The 14,564-nt window shown below is 42.4% G+C and overlaps 1 protein-coding gene across 6 annotated transcripts in view; it reads right to left on the bottom strand.

Annotated features, from left to right (window-relative positions):
* The window catches only part of sema4ba (sema domain, immunoglobulin domain (Ig), transmembrane domain (TM) and short cytoplasmic domain, (semaphorin) 4Ba), a 480,563-nt gene that overhangs the window by 28,808 nt on the left and 437,191 nt on the right, over nucleotides 1-14,564 (bottom strand). For all 6 annotated transcript variants that reach the window (XM_048615825.1, XM_048615829.1, XM_048615824.1 and 3 more), the window contains 6 exons: nucleotides 13,485-13,645; nucleotides 10,936-10,998; nucleotides 10,759-10,857; nucleotides 10,550-10,661; nucleotides 8,173-8,289; nucleotides 5,244-5,401 (listed from right to left, as the gene is read on the bottom strand). In XM_048615825.1, coding sequence (XP_048471782.1) covers nucleotides 5,244-5,401; nucleotides 8,173-8,289; nucleotides 10,550-10,661; nucleotides 10,759-10,857; nucleotides 10,936-10,998; nucleotides 13,485-13,645 — 710 coding nt within the window. The remainder of the gene's footprint in view (nucleotides 1-5,243; nucleotides 5,402-8,172; nucleotides 8,290-10,549; nucleotides 10,662-10,758; nucleotides 10,858-10,935; nucleotides 10,999-13,484; nucleotides 13,646-14,564) is intronic.

Raw genomic sequence — 14,564 nt, 5'->3', positions numbered from 1 at the left:
ACACACAGAGACTCTCACACACAAACACAGACACACACACGTGCGCACGCACAAAAACACAGAGACACACACACTTAGACACACACACAATCACACACACTCTCACAGAGTCCTTTGAGGGGTGTGCAGTTTACACTGTGTTTGACAAAGCCTTGATTGCCCATCTAATCCCTTTACACCTTGATTCTGTGCCTGACAAGAACCTATACAACTCTGTCTTAAAATAGCCAATGATCTGCTTTATGAGACAGTTCCAAAGACTCACAATCCTGGGTGGGGTGCATAAGTTAGCACAGATCAGACTTTAACCTCAGGCTCAACTTCAGCCCACCTATTTCTGAGAGCTAAGGTTCAGCTCGTTAATAGCCTCTCTCCCTGACTTGCTGAATATTTTCCTGCATCGAATTCACCATTCTGAATAGCCAGTTAACAGAAACCAGTATCTCCATACCAGTTTGAACAACACAAGGGCCTGTCCTCCCCGTTCACCTGCGGCTGCATACTATCACCAGTTTTAACTGTAGGCTACAGAAATTGAAAGCAGTAATCCTAATTACAGATTATTGTGTAGAGCTCAGTTTGTACAAGTAACATACATCAAACAGGAGTGACATTGATCTATAATAGGATGGCATGCAGCTAATACTTAAAAAGAATATTCTTCAAGAGATGACTTTTATGTTTTTGGTGATGACAACTAAGGATTAGTATCACTAGCGTAATGCTGTCAACTCTCTCAATGAGAAACTGTGCGTTTGAAGATACTGCTGTCATTTTAGCCTGAGTGGCAAACTCAGCACCTCTGGTAAGGCTTATTTAGTGCTTTCTTACAGCCAAAATTGTACATGATGTGTATTAAGATCAATTGGAACTAACATCCAACTGTCAAACTGACTTGTAATTCTAACCCCCATCAGTAAGTGATACCCTTCAATAGTGAGACCCCATAGGCTGAATTTGACTGTACTTTCCAAATACAATTGGACCTCAACAAGATTCTCTTTTAGTTCAGATGAGAATTTCTATAGACAGCATAGTTTACCAAATCTGCTTGTCTAAAAATAGAAACATCTTTGTCACAAATCCTAAACTTGCATGTTATGTACATTTTATTTGCAATTTCTCAGATCTTGTACAAGCAGAATATCGCCCATCACCCGTAACAAATCAGCTGTAAAACATACAATTAACATGATTACCGGATTTCCCATAACTTATGATAAGAGTCACAGAGCTGTACAACATGGAAACAGACCCTTCGGTCCAAGTCGTCCATGCCGACCAGATTTCCTAAATTAATCTAGTCCCATTTGCCAGCATTTGGCCCATATCCCTCTAAACTCTTCCTATTCATGTAGCCAGAGTTCATTTTAATTGACCGTTTCAACCCCTGACATTTGTAGTAGCCCGTTGAGTTCAGGGCATACAGCAGACTGACATACCAAACTCCCCCCACTCCTGCACCTCTCTTTCCCATTGGAGGCTGTGGACCCCCTTTCCGAGCCTTCACAAACTTCATTTTTGTCAGGAACTTCTCTCGTCGCCCCTCACGACATTTCTCAGCCACTTGAAACGGCACTCCTGTCAGATCAATGAATTCTGCCCATTCCAATCAGCTGGGCAGCTCATTGAGGGCGGCTTACAGATCCATCACTCACCTCAAATCCATCTTGTCCCCCATCCCAAGTTTAAATCAACCCCAAGGTTCAGCGAACAAATCTTTGGCTCATTCTTTGCCTAGGCATCAAACCTATTTCCTTCAGTCATTCCTGGTTCTGTTTCAAAAACCTAATGATTACCATTCAGAATGTTCTGAAGGGTCACTGGACTCGAAACGTTAACTCCGTTCTCCCTTCTGCCGAGTTTCTCCAGCAATTTCTTGTGTTGTTTGTTTCAGATCTCAGCATCTACAGTTCTTCATTTATGGTGGAAAATCAGGAATTCTCTCACTTAAAAGACTGGGACAATTGGGATTTTTCCACACTGAGACCCCACAGTTTTTTTGTTGGGTAAAGATATCGAGGGGATACAGAGCTGAGGTGGGTATACCCAGATGAGCAACAGATCTGCCAAGATTGAGTGGACTGATGGAGGACTTAAGGAACTAAATGATCTCCTTCTGATCATATTTTCTCATATGAGCCATTAAAAGGTGAATGTTTCCAACAGTGAGGGACATTTCTCTATGGACATTCCTGCAAATCATCTGGTAATTGTGCAGCCTACACTATTTGCCTGAGTTCCCTGACACATGCAAAGGTTTCTGACTTGGCCTCTCTGAGTTCTGCAGTGTAAGCATATGTTTTGCAAATCCAAACATCTATGTTTTTATTGTCCAACTCTACAATTTTCACCAGTCAAGACAGATTTATATTTAAAAAAATCACAGTAACAGTGTGAAATATTGAAAATGCATATAACTTGCTACTCAAAATAAAACTGGTTAGCTAGTACATGGGTTCAACTAATTTTAAAATATTCTTTACATTAAAATACATTATTCTCTAACAAGGAAGTATATTATATCACGGTGAGTGTTTTATTGTAACCTAAGACATGGCAGTAAAAAAAATTATCTTATTGATGGCAGACTAGGGGTCATGTCCTTCCGACTTGCATTTATACAGCACTTTTCTCAGCAATTAGATATCTCAAGGCCTTTTACATTCAATGAAATATAGTGCAGTCGCAGTCGTAATGTAGGAAATACAACAACAATTTTGTGCATAGCAAGATCCTACACACAGCATGGTGGCTCAGCAGTTGGCTCTACTGCCTCACAATGCGAGGGACCCAGGGCTGATTCCAGCCTTGGGTAACTGTATGTGTGGAGATTGCATGTTTTCCCTATGTCTATGTGAGTTTCTGCCGGGTGCTCCAGTTTCCTCCCACAGTCCAAAGATGTTATAGTTAGGTGGATTGGCCACATTAAAAAATTCCACATAGGGTCAGGGGTGTGCAGGGTAGATGGGTTAGCTGTGGCAAAGACCCCATGCAGGGTTATTGAAATGGGATGGGGTGGGTCTGGGCTGGGATAATGTTTGGAGGGTTGGTGCAGACTCAATGGGCTGAATGACCTCTTTTTGCATTGTAGGGATTCAATGATTTTAACATGGACCTTTCTAACCTCAAATAATCTTGATCTTGCGTTGTGCACCTCCTGTGTAGCTGTAAACTTGTATACCTCGCTCTGTCTAAGCACCCTACGATCAGTCTGTTCTTGGTTACTATGATCTGCCTGTACTGCTCGCAAAACAAAGCTTTTCACTGTACTTAGGTACATGTGACTACAATAAATCAAATCAAATCAAAAAAATGACAATGGCTCAATAATCTATGTTAATTGAGGGATACATAATCAGCCAGGGCTAACTCCACTGCTCTTCCTCAGGTAGCATCACAGCACCTTTTACATCCATCAAATCAGGTTGACAAGGGTCTCAATTTAGCACCTCATCTGAAAGACAGCACCTCTGGCAGTGTGGCACACCCTCCGTGCTGTACTGGAATATCAAACTTGGTTTTTGTGCTCAGTGGGATTTGAACCCTGAACCTTGCAACTCAGCACCACTGGCTGGACCACGGCTTCATCCTCTAGGCGAGAGTGCCATGGTCAAGGCTGAAATTTATAGAGTCATATGGACATACAGCACAGAAACAGACCCTTCGGTACAACCAGTTCATGCCGACCATAATCCCAAACTAAACTAGTCCCACCTGCCTGCACTAGGCCTTCTGAAGTCTATTACATTACTTTTATGCCACAAAGCGAGTGTTTTATTGTGACCTAAGTCATGGCAGTGAAAAAATTATCATTATTAATGATTAATAAGATGCTAAATAGAAGGAAGTGACCTTCTAAACATTTCTTATTCATGTACTTATCTAAATATCTTTTAAACATTATAACTGTACCCACATTCACCACTTCCTCTGGGAGTTCATTCCACACATGAACCACGCTGTGTAAAAAAAATTGCACCTTGTGTTTTTTTTTAAATCTTTCTCCTCTTGCCTTAAAAATATGTCCCCAGTTTTGAAATCCCCCACCCTTGGGAAAAAACTCCCAACCTCTCCAGCCTCTGTATAACTCAAACCTTCCATTCCCAGCAACATCCTGGTAAATCTCTTCTGAACACTCTCCAGCTTAATAATATCCTTCCTATAACAGGGTGACCAGAACTGGACACAGTCATATTTCGCTTGGGAACCCTGCAGCCCAATGGTATCAATATGGCCTTCACAACCTTCAAAATCTCCCCTCCCCCGACCGCATCCCAAATCCAGCCCAGCTCGTCCCCGCCTCCCTAACCTGTCCTTCCTCGCACCTATCCACTCCTCCCACCTCAAGCCTCAGCCCCATCTCCTACCTACTAGCCTCATCCTGCCTCCTTGACCTGTCCGTCCTCCCTGGACTGACCTATCCCCTCCCTAACTCCCCACCTACACTTATCTTTACTGGCTCCAATCCCGCCTCTTTGACCTGTCTGTGTCCTCTCCACCTTTCTTCTTCTTTATCCATCTTCTATCTGCCTCCCCCTCTTTCCTATTTATTTCAGAATCCCCTTCCCCTCCCCCATTTCTGAAGAAGGGTCTAGACCCAAAACGTCAGCTTTCCTGCTCCTCTGATGCTGCTTGGCCTGCTGTGTTCATCCAGCTCTACACCTTGTTATCTCAGATTCTCCAGCATTGGCAGTTCCTACTATCACAGTACTCCAGAAGATGCCTCACCAACGTCCTATACAACTTCAACATAACGTCAAACTTATTCAAATTTATTGCCCAGTCCTACTTGCTCAGAGTTTGAGACAATATTTTTGGCTTCATCACTACTTCAGACGACGGTTAAGGGTCAAGCACACTGGTGTGAGACTGGAGTCACATGAAGTGGGAACAAGTAAAGGCTGCAAGCTTTCTTCTCGAAAGGAGATTGGATAACAAGTTTGATTTCACTGAGTCTTTGTGCATTCATTCAACAACTAATTTTGTTTTTAGGCTTCAAATTCTCAAAATGCAAAGGCAATATTCAAACTCAATTCTCAGGATTACAGGATCAATCACCATCATGCCCAGCTAAACTTAGTTCATAATCAAAGTGTTGAAGTACAGAAAGACAAGATCGTGAATTCAGAATTCCCAGAGGTTTTAATAATAACAGAAGGTCAGTATGTTTTGTATTACCAAAAAATACACTTGGAAACAATGACCAGAAATGGGAACCTTTCGGGAGGATTTATATTTACCGTACAGATTTGAGCTATCCGTGATACGATGGTGTTCTCAAAAAAGTCAAATTCTTTGCCAGTTTCGCTGAAGAAGAAGTAGATTTTTCCATCATTGCTGCCAGAAGTCTTTCCAGAGACTCCGTCCTGAATAAACTCTGAACCTACAAATGCTGGATCTGTAAAACATGACAACCAGTTTAAAATATGTCTCCATCCAGGACTTCAACACAAATCATTGATGATCCTTACTGTGGAATACTGCAAACAATGTTAAGTTTGACAAAGTGAATTCAATGGGGCTTTTGTTTTTGAAGTGATTTGATATTGCTTTAAATGCTGCTGAGCAACTGTTACGTAGAATCAGAAAGTTAGAGGCCTGACTTTTATCCCTTGGCATGGCTTGCTGTATCGCCCACTAAAATGATCATGAGGTAAAATGCCTACATCAAGTCTGGGGTATTGAAATTTGTTGTGTAGTCCGAATCTCACGTAGCTAACAGCAAGCCTGGCACAACAATCCATGATATGCAAGGGAGTAAATGCACACAATACACTCCTGTACTCGATAAGTATCCATCTGTCTGGAGAATAACAAAACAGTTAAAGGCAAGACATCAGTTGCCATTTTTCTGAAGAAGGGTCTAGGCCTGAAACGTCAGCCTTCCTGCTCCTCTGATGCTGCTTGGCCTGCTGTGTTCATCCAGCTCTACACCTTGTTATCTCAGTTGCCATTAGTGTTTTGTTTCATCCTTACCAGGCTCAGCAGAGCATCATCGATGATGAGAAAAGTCTAATTTGAAAGTTTATTAAGTGCAACAATGTCAACGAGAAAGAAGTGCCCAAAAACTCACTGCCTTGATCAGGACCCACGGTCTTTTAAACCTAAAGGCATTTGGATATTTGCCTCATGATTCAACCTCGAATTTGTTGAATTAAGTGACAGTTCCACTCTATCAAGATGCCCTAGATGTCTGTTGCCAATTTATACAGCTATTCTTACCTAATCCTATTATTTTCATGTATATCCTCCTTCAAAGATCTCTACTGCTTGTCCAGGGGGAGATTAGTGCATTACAGCTCTATAAAGCGAATGCTGCTAGCTATAGTCTTTCTTAATAACCACCCTGGAGGGCCATGCTTTATGGATTAAAGTAACATGGACTTACAGGGATTTTTTTTGTAGACACATATCACGCTTGTTTTAATCCATCAGTTCAGGAGCAAGTCTGATTAGGAAACATTGAGGAAACGGGGTCTGTATTCTTTAGTTTCAAAGTATGACAGGGAATCTTACAGCGTAAAATTCTTACAGCATAGCTAGGGAAAGGATGTTTCTGCTGGCTGGTAATTCTACAACTAGGGCACATAGTCTCAGGATAAGGGAATTAGTATCTGAGATGAAGAATTTGTTCACTTAGAGTGAGGTGAATCTTTTGTATCCTCCATCCCAGAAGGCTGTGGAAGCTCAATCACTGAGTTTGTTCAAGACAGAAATCAAGGGTGGCACGGTGTCTCAGTGGTTAGCACTGCTGTCTCACAGTGCCAGGGACCTGGGTTTGATTCCACCCTCAGGTGACTGTCTGAGTGGAGTCTGCACTGTCTGTGTGGGTTTCCTCCGGATACTCCGGTTTCCTCCCGCAGTCCAAAGAAGTGCAGGTTAGGTGGATTGGCCATGCTAAATCGCCTGTAGTGTGCAGGGATATGCAGGCTAGGTGGATTAACCATGGGAAATGCAGGATTACAGGGATAAGGTTGAGGGCTAGAACTGGGTGGGACGCTCCTCAGATGGTCAATGCAGATTCTGTAAGCCAACTGGCCTCTTTTCATACAAAGGTTTCTATGAATAAGTGTATCAAGATTTTTGGATTAAGGGAAGGAGTGAGAAGATGAAATGAGATGGTTCACAATGATGGAGCTGACTTTCATCTTTCATTTGTGTTCACATGCTGAAATCTTATCTGAACATATCCAACCTTAGCTACCCTGGACCCTGAAGAGATAGTAGGAACTGCCGATGCTGGAGAATCTGAGATAACAAGGTGTAGATCTGGATGAACACAGCAGGCCAGGCAGCATCAGAGGAGCAGGAAAGCTGCCATTTCGGGTCTGGGCCCTTCTTCAGAAAAATTCTGGACCCTGAATGTATTGTTTTGAGATTCAAAAGGCAACTTTTCTTCAATACCAGACAGACACACAGATTGGCATGATGGGACGGACAGTTTGACTGGGTGTGAGCATTTTGGCAGGCAGGGGAATATTACTGGACTAGTAATTCGGTGTCCCCAGACTAATGTCATGGCAAATGGCAAATGGTGAAATTTGAATTTAATTTACAAATGAAAATCTAGAAATAAAAGCTTGTCTGATGGCAACCCTGTAACCATTGTTGTAAAAACCCATGTAGGATTCAGTCTTGTCCTTTAGGGAAGGAGATCTGCTGTCCTTACCTGGTCCAGCCTATATGTGATTCCAGACCCACAACAAATATGGTTGAATCTCAACTACCCTATTAAATGGACTTGCAAGCCACTCAGTTCAACGCCAAATACGGGTGGGTACTCATATCCCACAAATACATTTTAAAAACTCTAGCCGGGAGGAGGGCCATGTTAGCACTAAGCAGTATGGCAGAACAGAAGCTCCTGCCGTGAGTTGTTATCATCCCAGAGGGAGGCCGAACTTTGCTTCCAACTGTTTCTTATGTCATTTACTTGTGCTGATCTGCCTTTTGATCTTCTTTTCCACCCGTGGGCTAGCATCTCTCCTGAACTCCGTGTCTCCCTTTAATGACACAGCTGGGTTCGGTGATCATGGATCAACCCAACTCTCTGGGCTACCTTCACAAATCAGCACTGCTGCTCTGAAAAGGCCCCTGTGATAGGAGTCAATTGGTTATTTTAAAGACATTCATCCTTACACATCTCTGCATTTGCCGCCTGTTACTTACCCTGGAGCCAATTGAGAGAGTTCTCAGTTTTTAAGGGAGGTTTGTTTCCTAGACTTCTTGAAATGATTGGCTCATTCCCTTGAAAATTGCTGACAGTTCCTGCATACAAATTCCCATCTGGCAGAAGCAAAGACAAGCACAGATTAAAGCCATCAGTAGAATTCTTCAATATTTAATATGTAGTCTTTATATATTTCTACATAATAATATCAGACTCCAAAATGTAAAATCCAATTATTCAAATAAGAGAAATGTGGCTTCTCCTTGGTTCAATGTCTATTTCTTTATTCTTCCATTGGATTTGAGTATTGATAGAAGAGACAGCATTTATTGTCCATCCCTGATTGCCCTGGAGAAGGTGATGGTGAGCTGCTTTTTGAATTGCTACAGTCCATCTGGTATAGGAGCACCCACAGTACTGTTAGGGTGGGAGCTCCAACCCTAACCCTAACCCTAGCCCAGCAGGAGCGAAGGAAAGGCAATGTAATTCCAAGTCAAGATGACGTATAGCTCAGTGAGGAAATCGCAGGTGCTGGTGATCCCATGCATTATCCTCTCTTGTGTTTCTACATGATAGGGGTCATGGGTTTAGAAACTGCTGTGTTGGTGAGTTGCTGCAATCCACCTTCAGATGGTACACACTGTTGTCATTATGGCAGAGAGAGTGAATATTTAAGTTGTGGATCAGAATGTCAAGCGGAGCTGCTTTGTCCTGGAATGTTTTAAGCTCCTTGAACGTTATTGGAGTTGCACTCATGTAGGCAAGTGGAGGATATTCCATCGCACTCCTGATTTTTGCTAAAAGTACAGCTTTGGGGAATTATGAAGTGAGTTACGCACTGGAGAATTCCCAGGCTTTGACCTGCACTTATAGCCACAGAATTCATGTGGTTCACCCCATTGTGTTTTTGGCCAACCACGACATCCAGAACGGTGATGGTGAGGGAATCAGTAATGGTAATACTGCTGAACATCAAAGGGAAGTGCTAAAGTACCCCTTTTCTATAGCTGAAAACTGCCTGGCACTTTTGTTGCACAAATGTGTTTGCCACTTATCAGACCGAGCCTAAATGATGTGCAGGTCTTACTTCATAGAGGCACTGTGTATTTATCTGAGGAACTAGAACATGGTGCTGCCATTAGCAAACACCCTCAATAATGACCATATAACTGAGGAAAGGTTATTGAGTGAGCAGCTAAAGATAATTGGGGCTACATCACTACCCTGAGGAAATTCTGTAGGGATATCCCCAGCAACTACAATCATCTTTTTCTACACTAAGGTCAGAAGTCACACGACACCAGGTCATAGTCCAACAGGTTTATTTGAAATTACAAGCTTCTGGACCGCTGCTCCTTCTTTTATGCTAGTTATGACTCTAGCTAATGAAGTGTTTTCACTCCGCTCCCGATTCCCATTGATCGAATCCAATTTTGCTCAGGCTCCTTCATACCATATTCAGTCAAATGGCCCTTCATGTCAAGGGCAATCACTCTCACCTCGCCTATGGAGGTCAGTTCTTTTGCAAATGTTTGGATCCAGGCTGCAATGTGTGGTGCAGCATTGAATCTTGCTGATTGAGAGGGAACCACAGAAACAGGTGTGGCCATTACGCCCCTCAAGTCTGACCCTCTATCCATTTACATGATTGTTGATACCAACACCATTATCCCATCTTTGTTCCACATCACCTCTTGCCCCAACGTAACAAAAATCACAGTCTCAGTCTTGAATCACAATCGAGCCAGCTTTCAGTCCTTTCTTTATAGATTCAAACCCTTTGGCCCAACTCGTCCATGCCGACTAGGTTTCCTAAACTGAACTAGTCCCATTTGCCCATTTTCCCAGCAATTTCTGTTTTGTTTCTGATTTCCAGCATCCACAATTCTTTCGGGTTTTTTTTTCCCTCCTCACTTGCCTGCATTTGGCCCATATCCCTCTAAATCTTTCCTATCCCTGTACTTGTCCAAAAAGGATCCGAAATTTCTTCCACCCTATTTTTATAAGAGTTTCTTGACTTGCTTCTTAAGTAGCATGGCTCTCTTTTTAAAGATTTCTACACTAGTTCAGGAAATCAAAAGAAGATAGTTCTCTTTGTGTGGTGCACTGAATCCTTACATCATCTTCAAGAGGCCAAATCAGATCACTCAATCTTCCAAACTCCAGAGAAAGAAAAGCTGGGAGAAACTTCTGGAACAGTCAGGTCCGCTGGCAGAAACAACATCTGATCATCAGAGTGATCCTTTACTGGATTAAGATGTATGCTCCAACCAGCAACCCTATAATCTGACAGTTAACTGGCTAAGGATACCATCTCATTTTCTGAGTTATAATCATATAGTGGGTAACCACCACTCAAAACCCGCTTTTACCCACCAACCATAATTGCAGTCGACTTATAGGTCGGGTCAAAGGGACAGCGGCCTTTTCCATCTTCTGTTAAGAGATTACCAAACGGACTTTTTGCCAGAGAGAAGTTTGCGATATGCTACGAGGAAAAGATAATAGGTTACACCTTGTGCTTGTGCAATTAGTTGGCAATAGTTTAATTCTTAACATCCAAAGATGGCAGTGTCAACACTTACGATGTAGGCACAAGTGGGGCTGAAAGCGTAAGTCCCACAAACATAAACGTGTGTACTGTTCACCTGAAGGAGGATTTTGATGTAGTTGAAGCAATCACTCTGAAACAAGAGAAACCTGTTAGAACCTATCACTCGCCATTGCTCTTAAATGTATCTCAATGGTTAATTTTCACCTACCGACAGGCTCTTCCCCTTAAAGTGACATTCGTTCCTCTTCTGCTCTGGGACTTCCCAAACCACCTGTAAAGGGATATTTGGATTTAATTCAAGATCTTGCACTAACATCTGTTTAACAACCAATAATCCATCTTGACTCTTAACTCTCACCAGCTTGTCTTTGGCTAGAGAGCTGTTGAAGGGAGGGAATGCACAGTTCATGACTTTAGCAGTAGGAAGCACTAATAATCTAATGACAATTTGGGAACAGAAACTCACTGTCAACCGATATCAGGTATGGTGACTTTGAGTCCATATTATTTAGCTCAGGATGTCCAGAAAATGGCTGAGTCCAATGCTCTGTCAGATGTTCTCCAGGCATCCTTTGCATGCAAAGACATTCGGCCCCCTCATTTACATAACAGAGGTGTCTAGAAGATAGCCCATCTCATATTAAGTCAGTTCAATGCAAATTGGTCCAATCTCAACCCTCAATATGGGGCTGGCTAGAGTAAGGTACAGAATGATACCAATGATGTGGGTTTAATCCCTGTCCTGGTGGTGGTAGTTCATGTACACTTACCTTCTTTTGTTGTCCCATGTGCAGTGGTGCTCTTTAAGTTACATAACCAGTTGTCTCTCTCTCTAACAAAGGCAGAAGCTTTTGGTTCCTCATGGACTATCACTAGACAGCAATATCTTCATCTACCTGCATCCCATCCTGAACAGGACCCTTTACGCAGCTAAGTTAGCCTTCATGAATCAACTGAAGTGAGCAATACTTCACTCAAGTTGAGAGCATTAAAAAAAAGGGCAGTATTCGTCCATTCAGCCCTTCAGATTTGCTGTGCTGTTTGACGTCTTCAAGGTTGATCTTCTAACTGAGGCTTGATCATGTGACCCAATGCACATGACAGGAGGAATGAGTCCACGTTGGAGTACTGTTGTGGAATGAGGAGAAGGAGCCAATGACCACATGGCGTTTTGGCTGCCTCCTATTATAACAGGGAGGCCACCCTTTTCAACAGCACCTCATTAGTGGTTGGCAGTCACACAGTGGGTTGCGCACAGTCTCTTCTTCAAAACATTTCTAGACAGTTCCTATTCGAACGTTGGGAACTGTGAGAAATTTTACGACTACAGTTTGAACAATCTGTTAATGCAACTCCTTAAAAATCACCTCATGCTCCCCCACAGCTGAGGTCCTACAGCAGAAAGTCTTTAGTCATTTACTGCAATAGTGCACTTGTGCCATTAGTCACAATAAACAGAATAATCAAAATCAACCCCATTCAAGAGATTAAAACAAAGATATAAAACATTCAGTGCACAGAGAATCCCTCTATACAATGTTAGAAACCAGTGAGGAAATGAATCTAACAACGAATTGGAGAAATTGGACACAATTCTCTGTCTTATGTTGCAAACCATCTCTCACTCTCCTTCACTGACACAATGGAAATGCCACTTGCATTATAAATCAGTGATTTACCCATGTCCTTTTCTCAGAGTTAATACAATTTAGTGAATGGCTGATAATCTATGGCCTGTCTCCCTCAATAAAAACGTACATTTCAACAAAACTCTCTGTACTTTGTATTTTTGTTCTTTGTTTTTAGAAATTAATCTGTTGCCATTAAAACTGTTCAACACCCTGATGACAGTTTTAGTGGAAATATTCGGTGTGGGGTACCAAGATCAAATTATTTTGATAACAGGATTAATGATGTTTCCAGGTGGTTTTCTGAAACTTCAATAATAAATATTCAGTTTAGGATTGTTATCAAGAACCCCTCACTGGCTCACCACACACAACTCTAGCTGACCTGCTAACCTTGACACCAGAAATCACATGACACCAGGTTACAGCCCATGTTAGGTTTGTTTAATACATCCTCATCAGTTGTGTGACCCTTTGATCTTTTACTTATAAATTCTGTGTTCTGTGTGCTTCTTTCTCACTTCACCTGATGAAGGAGATACACTCCAAAAGCTTGTGTTTTCAATCGCGTGATTTCTGACTTTGTCCACTCCAGTCAAACACTGGCACCTTGACATCATATCTTCAACATCAAATTGGATTGCTTCTGTCTGATCTGGGCTGAGGCTCCGTCCAAATTGGGAGCCAGCGGAGGGTTAGTCCTCACAGGCTTTGGGAAGCTGGGTTCATCTCAGTTCGGTAATTACACAACATGAGCGACAGAAGGCAATATGCTGTCAATCACCATCTCAGAGAGAGGAGCCCAGCATTTAATGACAGAGTTGGAGCCGGGGTGGTGGGAAATTTGATGAAATAATGTGACTGAACCTTCTCTCTGTGACCCTGTGCCCTGTGTCTGGATGTACGCTCTGACTGCTGACAGTGAGAGGTGTTTTGATCATTCCCAATGGATTTGCATCCACAGTCAAAATGCTCTTCTGCTTTGTGCCATAGCACTAATTGTCCATTAAATCCCAGAGGAATGACCTTTAAAAGAAATAACAAACAGAAGTAGCCAAATACAACAGCACTCATTTGCTCTGCATCAAGATAACTTCCCATCCCCTTTCAGCCATAAATAAGAATATACCTCATTTTTAAACTCATTGGGAGCAATATTAAAAATGTCCAAGGAGAAAATGGCATTTTTTGCACCAATGAAGAGCACTCCATGTTCAGGACTCAGCAGCAGCTTTGTGTAGTTCTGCACTCCGTCTCGATGGAAATGTTTGACAGGTCTGTCTGTGTTATCTGAAAAAGAAGAAAGCCTCTGGATTAGAGCAAGTAGGAAAAGCCCTTCTTCCCAAAGCAGGATGGCAGCTGACAGCAACTCTAGCTCGAGTCGGTCGTGGATTTCTGGAAGGTTTACTTTAAATAGGATTTAGGAAGTAATTTAGCAGGTCTGGCAGCATCTGTGGAAAGAAAGCAGACTTAACGGTCCAAGTCTAGTGACCCTACTTCAGAACTGGACTTGAATCATTAATTCTGCTTTCTTTCCAAGGATACTGCCAGACCTGCTAAGTTTCTCCAGCAATTTCTGTGTTTGTCTCAGATCTTCAGCATCCACAGTTCCTTGTTTTATTTGGGAGATGGTTACTAGTTTAAATATCTGAAGCTCAAATGCAGAGTACAACTGTGGAATGCCTACAGTACAGAAAGAAGCCATTCAACCCACTGTGTCTGCGCTAGTTCTCTGAAGGAAAAAGACCCCTGGTGCCGCTCCCCTGCCTTTAATCTGTAACTCTTTTGCCTTTTCAAATAATGATCCAATTCCCTTTTGAAAGCTTTAGTTGAACAAGCCTCCACCGTGTTCGCAGGCAGTGCATTCCAAATCCTAACCATTCCACGTATGGAAGAGTTTTCCCTAAGTCACCAATTGCTTCCTTTGCTAATTATCTTAAAACTCTGGTCCTCAAGCTTTCTATTGGTGGTTAACAACTTCTCTCTATCTGCTCTGTCCAGGCCCTTCAGGATTCTGTGCATCTCTATCAAATCTCCACTCAGCCACCTCTTTTCCAAAGAAAACAGTCCCAACCTCTCCAATCGTCCTGTATAGAACTTAAGATCAAAATATTCACACAAATATGAGATAGTAGGAACTGCAGATGCTGGAGAATCCGAGACAACAAGGTGCAGGGCTGGATGAACACAGCAGGCCAAGCAGCATCAT

Source organism: Rhincodon typus, chromosome 33 (genome assembly GCF_021869965.1).
Source record: "Rhincodon typus isolate 14 chromosome 33, sRhiTyp1.1, whole genome shotgun sequence".
Taxonomy (NCBI): Eukaryota; Metazoa; Chordata; class Chondrichthyes; order Orectolobiformes; family Rhincodontidae; genus Rhincodon; species Rhincodon typus.
This window is presented reverse-complemented; position numbering and strand designations above follow the sequence as displayed.